The sequence below is a fragment of the Myotis lucifugus genome, unplaced genomic scaffold, assembly GCF_000147115.1.
Source record: "Myotis lucifugus unplaced genomic scaffold, Myoluc2.0 scaffold_7, whole genome shotgun sequence".
Taxonomy (NCBI): Eukaryota; Metazoa; Chordata; class Mammalia; order Chiroptera; family Vespertilionidae; genus Myotis; species Myotis lucifugus.
This window is the reverse complement of record NW_005871055.1, coordinates 1927384-1935243: the sequence shown is the minus strand read 5'-3', so window position 1 is coordinate 1935243 and position 7860 is coordinate 1927384. Positions and strand designations below refer to the sequence as shown.

The 7860-nt window shown below is 37.5% G+C and overlaps 1 protein-coding gene across 3 annotated transcripts in view; it reads left to right on the top strand.

Annotated features, from left to right (window-relative positions):
• Positions 1 to 2571, top strand: part of ELF1 (E74 like ETS transcription factor 1) — a 101302-nt gene extending 98731 nt beyond the window's left edge. For 2 of the 3 annotated variants that reach the window (XM_023748104.1, XM_023748110.1), the window contains exon 9: positions 584 to 2350. In XM_023748104.1, coding sequence (XP_023603872.1) covers positions 584 to 1184 — 601 coding nt within the window. In that variant the 3' untranslated portion in view covers positions 1185 to 2350. Of the gene's footprint in view, positions 1 to 583 lie in introns of all 3 variants that reach the window. The other variant, XM_006083492.3, reaches the window with a different exon arrangement.
• The last annotated feature ends 5289 nt before the right edge of the window (positions 2572 to 7860 follow it).

Sequence of the window (7860 nt, the reverse complement as noted above, 5' to 3'; positions counted from 1 at the left end):
GTGTAAACTCGGGCCGATTGTAACTGCGTATTACCAAATATTTGTTTGTAATCCACCCTTTTGGTGGATGGAACAAAACCAAAAGACAGAGCCATCTTATATTTTGGCGGGAAATTCACCCCACACCGGAGTGTTAAAATAATGAGAGTGATTTAATACATTTGTTTTAAAATTCCTAATTTTATTTCAAGCAGCTCACACATAACTTTCTTGCCAAACATTTTGACATCTTCCTCCTTCCCCAACAAAATTGTTTTCCTATTTGTGTTAATGTGGCACTTTGTAGGCATTTTGTAGCACTTTTTTTTTTTTTTACTAGATGCTCTCATAGTTAATGGCCTGAATTTAACTATTTAATAAGCCTTGGGTTATTTAATTTTATCTAATGGTATTCTTGGGTATTTCTGTATGTACAGTGTATACTGCAGAGTCTGGCATGATGTTAATTATGTTGTGATGGAAATATGGGATGTAGCATTTGAAATACATAACTCTTATTTTGTCGAAATGACTTGTCAATGTTAATGTTTTAAATGATGTAGAATATGGTAATTTTCTCACTTTTATTCCTTAATCTCAATAGGACTATACAGGCTCCAACCCAAGTTCCAGTGGTCGTGTCTCCTGGGAATCAGCATTTGCATACAGTAACACTCCAGACAGTGCCAATCACAACAGTTATAGCCAGTACAGATCCATCGTCAGGTGCTGGGTCTCAGAAATTTATTTTACAAGCCATTCCATCATCACAGCCCATGACAGTACTGAAAGAAAATGTTGTGTTACAGTCTCAGAAGCCGGGCTCTCCTCCTTCGATTGTCTTGAGCCCTGCCCATGTACAGCAGGTTCTTACTAGTAATGTCCAGTCCATTTGCAATGGAACCGTCAGCGTGGCTTCATCTCCATCCTTCAGTGCTACACCTGTGGTGACATTTTCTCCTCGCAGTTCACAGCTGGTTGCCCACCCACCTGGCACTGTAATCACTTCAGTTATCAAAGCTCAAGACACAAAAACTCTTACCCAGGAAGTAGAGAAAAAGGAGGTCGAAGATGATTTGAAAGAAGACACTGAGGAAACCGAGCAACAGCCACAGCCTTACGTGATGGTGGTTTCCAATTCCAATGGACTTACTTCTCAGGTAGCTATGAAACAAAATGAACTGCTGGAACCCAACTCTTTTTAATTAAAATTCCAAAAGAATTATGGATGATTGTTTTTTAATTTAACATTTCCAATTGAATACAAACTATCTGATTCTAAGACGAAATTATAAAGATGTTCCTTTTTGTAGTTTTTAAAAATAATAAGAGTTAGTCTTGACTTTGTTAGATGAGGGAGGAAAACCAAAGTGTTTCTCTTTGTTCGCCAAATGTTTCAGAATTCAGTTGTGAAGGAACAGGCATTTTATACTATGAAGACATTCTTTTGAGATTTTTTTTCAGTTATATCTTAAGCATTTTTAAAGTTGCTTTTAAAATTTTACAATGTCTGATCTTTTCTGATTCTGTTGTAAATACAGTACTTAAATAGAAGACAACAGGAAACTTATATAGGAACTATTTTCATTCCACTTGTGTAAGTTAAGTCTTGACTCTTTCAAATGCAAGACACCTATTTTATGCTTTGTTAAAATTATGAGTTCACTAGATTGACTTTTAGTTGGCTGCACAGTATATTGAACTATGAATGTAAACTATAACATTAAAATTGAAATATGCCCATGATGATGGCTGAACCTGTTTCAGAAGCAGGGTAGTATGAAAGCATCAATCTAAGAGTGGCTCTCCTAACTAGTTTTATAACCTTGGGCAAGCCACTGTTCTTTCTGGGCTCCAGTTCTCTGATGAAAGTAAGGAATACATTTGGATTAGACTAGATTGTCTTCAATTTTCTTTATAGTTCTAAATTTATGATTCCAACTCCTATATTTTAGAATTATATCAATTAAAACATCAGCTTATTTCCTAATGTAAATATAGCAAAAATATTGCAGAAAAATAAATGGCCCTAAAAATTAAATTTTCTACTATCTGTAAGATTACTATGAACCTGAATTCTTCATGAACTCTTTAGGCCCCTGTGCACTGTGGCCCATTAGTAAACATACATTGCTAAGTGCTAACTGATACACCGCTGTTCTGAGAGAGTCTAGACTCTTTCTTAAAGGCTCAAAAAACAACCAAGCGTTGTGTTAATCTGTTTGAATGATCAGTTGCTATAAAAGCACAATTGCTTTATATTTTGGATCTTTTTAAAAATGAGTGTGGGGGGGAAATTGCATACAAAGATAATATATATATGTATATCCACGTTTCTGAAATAAATTTTAGATTACTTTTCAACTGTAAATAGTGTACATTTAATTTCACAAGAAAAATTGTTTTCTGCCTATTTTCTAGTATAGGAAAGATAAATTTTTGTAGATGAAAAAAATCATTTTTCTTTAGAGGTCTAATGTTATATGTTTTCATATTACAGAGTGACTTTGTATTTAAACAAAAATTTAAATTTTGGAATCTAAACATTTTTGTATCTTCAATTGGTTTATTATTAAATAAATCATATGAAAATTCTCATGTTTTCAAGCAAATGTTTCTTAAGAACAAATATACAGAAAATGTTGCTAGTTATAGTGTTAGTAAATGCTCACATAACAAACTCCATTAGTCAGAATTGCAGAATGTCATCCTCTCCTTTTTCCTTTCTGCCATGCCAAATGGCAGTTTCCAGACATCACACAATGGGTTACAAAGCTCCAGAAATTAGAAAACAATAAAATGTTCTCAGCAATAATATTAAACATAATTTTTAAAACAAGTTTCCTAATTTCTAGTTAGAAATTAGACTAATTGATTAACAGAATATGAGAAACAGAAAATATAGGAAAATTTCAATCCTATACCTCTATATCCAGAAGTTACTTTCACTTAATTTTCTCATGCCAAGTAATATTCTTCCAAAATATCATTTTAAAAGGAGCATTCTTATCTCTGAAGATAGAGAGACGCTGAGAAGGATCTCAATGAACAAGCCATTCTGAGTTTTCCCAGTTTACTACCCTTCGCTCATGCCCTTTTCTTCTTTTCCCCCACAATTTTCCACTCTTCATCAAACTTAGTATAAAAACACTCATGCTTAACCATTTCTGAGTCTTCATTTCCTTATGAAGGCTCCCATGTCACATAAAACTTGTGTTAAATAAATTTGCATTCTTTTCATCTTTAATCGGTTCTTATCAATTTGATTTTTAGGCCCAGTTAGGGACATTAAGAAGGGTGAGGAAAAGTTTTTTCCTCCCCTGGAACTCTCTCTAGGCATGCATCCCTTAACATAATTTTGTCATACTGAACTCCTGAATAGGGGCATAGTTCATTCAGTACTTGGCCTTTGAACATCAAATCATTGATTCAATATGTATTTATTAAGGAGAAGCACTTGTGATGTTACTGTCACTATCCTTAATCTATAACCCTGCTGCTTTCCTCACTTTCCATTCATTCTTTAACCCTTTTTAGTATTGCATTTGCCCTTACTATTACCCTGAAATTACTGTTGCAAAGATCTCTAAATAGTAATCAATATCCATATTGGTAGATTTCTATCCTTCTCTTCCTTGATCTCTCTAGCATTTGACCTTTTATAACTCACTCTTCTTGAAACTCTCTATTGTCTTCACTTTAGTACCCAACTCTTTCCTGTCCTCCTCCTGCCTTCATAACTGTTCCTCTTGGGTTTCTTGAGAGACATTTTCAAAGATTGGAGCTCCCTTTAATTTTATCGAATGGTCATTGTTCTTCTCATTCTCTTTGCTTCACTTTGTCCCCTCCAGTCTATTCTCAATGCAACAGGAGTGCCGTTCCCAGAACACCCTAAGCAGACATCTCTTCACAGTTTATTGGCTAGATTGGTCATATACCCCTTAAACCAATCGCTGGCCAAAGAAACAGGATTATCATAAATGACTTAGTCATGTGTTGGGTAGATGGGCAGCAAACAAAATTGGGGGTCCATCATAAGGAATAAGGGTGGAATGATACAACCTATTATCACCCATACACATCATTCTTCTATACATACTGGTATACTTTCAGAAATGTTCATGCCTATGGGAAACACGTATTTCCCAAAGAGAGATCAGCCAAAGGCTCAATTACTTGATCCATTTTCATGACTAGGATCATCAAGGTGATGTGCAAGTCCTCTTTTTCAAATCAGCTATGGCTCCCTAGTTTATTGTCCTCCACAACCACATCTATCTAGTATGAGCACAAGGAAGAATACTTTCCAAGGCTTCTCAGCTTTAGAATACACTACTTGATGGTGTAAGTTTGATGCCCTGTTTCAGGGTCCCCATTTTCCCAGCATTGCGTTCTTAGTGCCTTCCATTCTGCCTCCTCCACCTGGCTTATTATACTACCAGTTTGGGTTCTTGGTCATTAACAATAGTGATGGATTCTGTTTTTCAGAATTTTATTAGAAGAATACTGTATAGCTCACAGAACAGACAAGAGCACTAGAGAATCAGGGTCAATCTGAGTCACAAAGCTAGAATCAATTGCAAAACTATACTGCACAACTGGTCTGGAGAGGAAATCGTAGCCACTCTTGTCAAGCATTAACTACTGACTTTTGGCTCTGGCCAGTGTGACTCGGTTGGGCATCATCCTGTGCACAGAGAGGTTGCTGGTTTGATTCTAGGTCAGAACACATGCCCAGGTTTTGGGTTTGATTCCCAGTGGGGGGTATGTAAGAGGCAGCTGATCGATGTTCTGCTCTCACATCAATGTTTCTTCTCCCTCTCTAAAAAAACCAGTAAACTATTCTTTAAAAATAAATAAATGAATACTGAGTTTTGTACCTCTTTCTCTACTGCAACAGGAATTTTATTTTTATGTAGAGAAAATTAACCAGTCATTTTTGATGCATTGTGTCGATTAGCTACTAATTTATGTGATTGGCAGAATCTAGGTCAAGTGTCCAGGCCTTTAACTCTAAGGGAAGTTGAGAAAGCGAGTTCAACTTTTCAACTAGTTTGGCTTATTAGCTTCTATAGAAGAAGATGCTGCAGTGGGAACTAAAATTTAGGGAATTTCCCCCCAACATTGAAGGGGACTTAGGTTCTTTGCTGCCTAAACAGAATGATCAATCTCCTCTGTAAGGGCAAATCCAGATTTTTGGGACCTGAATTTACACAATTTGGTGGTTGGGTGGGTAAGGAGGCCTTATTTAGGAAAAGCACAAAATTAGAATACCAAATTAGAGGGTTCGAATCAGTTTATGCAAATGAACAGCTCTAAGGCTGTACTTCTGATAACTCCCTGTGCTCCCTCTATTTTCCAGACCTCTGCGTTTGCTGTTACTCTGCTTGGCACAGTTTATTTCATTCTATTTGGCTAACTCCTACCTGTTCCTCAGGCCTCAGCTTAGACATTACTTCCTCTGAGAGCTTTCTCTGAGCTCTTAAAACCTTGCCACTGCTGTCACGAGCCCTTTAATTTCTCCCATTTGGGCACATATGACACACTAATTGCCTGCTGCTATGTGTCATTCTAACACTAGATTATAAAGAGCAAATGTTATATTCATTTTAGTGCCCTCAGTCCGAAGTGTAATATCTGTACATAGTAGGTGCTCAATACTCATGAAATATGTAACTATACTACATACTAGAGGCATGGTGCATGAATTCGTGCATGGGTGGGGTCTGGCCAGCCTGCCCTGATCAGGCCTGGCTGGCCAGGGGGAGGGGATATGGGAGGTTGGCCGCCGGCCCCACCCTCTGGTTGAACTCCTGGTCGAGGGGACAATTTACATATTAGCCTTTTATTATATAGGATTCTCTTTGCCTATTTTCATGCTCATGTTCTCATATTGCTAAATACTATCTGTATTGTGCTGAGCCAGCTCAGCCAAGGGTTCCACAAGCCTGAGTGAGGGCAGTGAAGGAATGAAGAAATGACAAAGAGAATAAGCTGGGTCTAGGTGGATCTTTCTGTGCCTGGCTGAGGCCACAGAGAGAGATCCAGAGGCAAGCTGAGCCTTTATTTTATAGCCAAAGGTAAACAAGGTAGTGGTCACCATAGTTACAATGTTCTTGTGAGCTTCACTTGTTTTGGCAGCACTTGCTGCATCTCCCTCAGCCCATTAGCTTCCCAGATAAGATCTAGGGAGCATCATAAGGCCAAGCCTAATTATGCTAAGAGGACTGTGCCCTCTAAGCTGGGACTTGTTTGTGGTTTTGCTAACAGGTCAATCCGAGGCTTAATCCTATACCCGCGCCCTACACTATATGCTGATGATTATCAACTTTTACTCAGCAATGAACTTGTTTTAAAAACGTCTTTTTTGAGCTATAATTGACATGCAATAAACTGCACGTATTTAAAGAGTACAAACTCATGAAATCACTGTAATCAAGCAGTGAAGCTATCCATATATTTGGAGAGCCTTACCCTAAAAGTCTCCTTGTGCTCCTTTGTAATCACTCCCTTCTTGCTGTTCCTCCCTGCTCTTGGCCCATTCCACCACTCAGACAACCACTGATCTGCTTTCTGACACTATATATTAGTTTGCATCTTCTAGGATTGTATGTACATGGAATTAAACAGTATGTACTATTTTTATCTAGCTTCTTTCACTATCATAATTATTTTGATACTAGAGGTTTTGCATTGGCATTGTTTTGTTATTGTTTTAATAGCCAGAGTTTTGTTCTTGATGCTGAAGTATTACTTTCATTATGGTAGCTTTTTGTTCTTGATGCTTAAGTTAAACTTTCATTATAGTAGCATAAAAGTAAAAGAAGGATGACATGTGGGGAGCCGCTATAGGGTTAAACCTCAGACTGACCTGTTGGCAAAGTCACAAACAAGTCCCAGCTTAGAGGGCACAGTCCTCTTAGCATAATTAGGCGTGACCTTATAACGTTCCCTGGATCTTACCTGGGAAGCTAATGGGCTGAGGGAAGTGCAACAAGAACAAAAACAAGTGAAACTCACAAGAACAGTGTAAACAAGTGAAACTCACAAGAACAGTGTAACTTTGGTAACCACTACCTTGTTTACCTCTATAAAAATAAAGGCTCAGCTTGCCTCAGGATTTTTCTCTGTGGCCTCAGCCAGGCACAGGAAGATCCACGGAGACTAAAGAGAGCTAGAGAGTTCTGAACGCTATCTCCGTGTAAAACATTCTTCGCCAACTCCATCCACCCCGGCAACAAGTGTTACTGGTTCTAAGTTGTGTGTCTGACACTTCAAAAAACTAAAACTCAAAACATCAATTTGGAATGAGAGGTTTATTGATCATGTAGGCGCCAACCAAGAAGATGGGACATCTAGTCCTCAAATCCATATTAAGAAAGTAGAGAGTCCAGGCTCCTTTTATGTTAAGAGAAGGGAAAATAGGAGAGCTGTTGTAAAAACTCAAGTCCCAAGCAGAATTCCTCTAATTATTAGCATGTCTAAAGCAGAAGCTGTTAGCCTGAAGGTCATGGGAACTTAAAGAAGATGGACTCAGAGAGACCACGCATTTCACTGTTACAAAAACTCTTCATCAGATGTGATTCACAAATATTTTCAAAGTACAAAAACTTTTAAAATTTTGGCAAAGTCTAATTTACTAACTTCTTTTATGGTCATAAAAGACTTGGCTTTTGGTGTCATGTCTATGAAATCTTTACTTACTCCAAGGTCACAGCAATTTTCTTTCCTCCATAAGTTTTACAGTTTTGAGTTTTACATTTAGGTCCAAGATCCATTTTGAGTTAATTTTTGTATGGTGCAGGGTATGTTTGAAGTTCACTTTCTTACTTTTGTATATCTAAAAGTCTAAAAAGAGTATCCTTTCTACCTGGAATTACC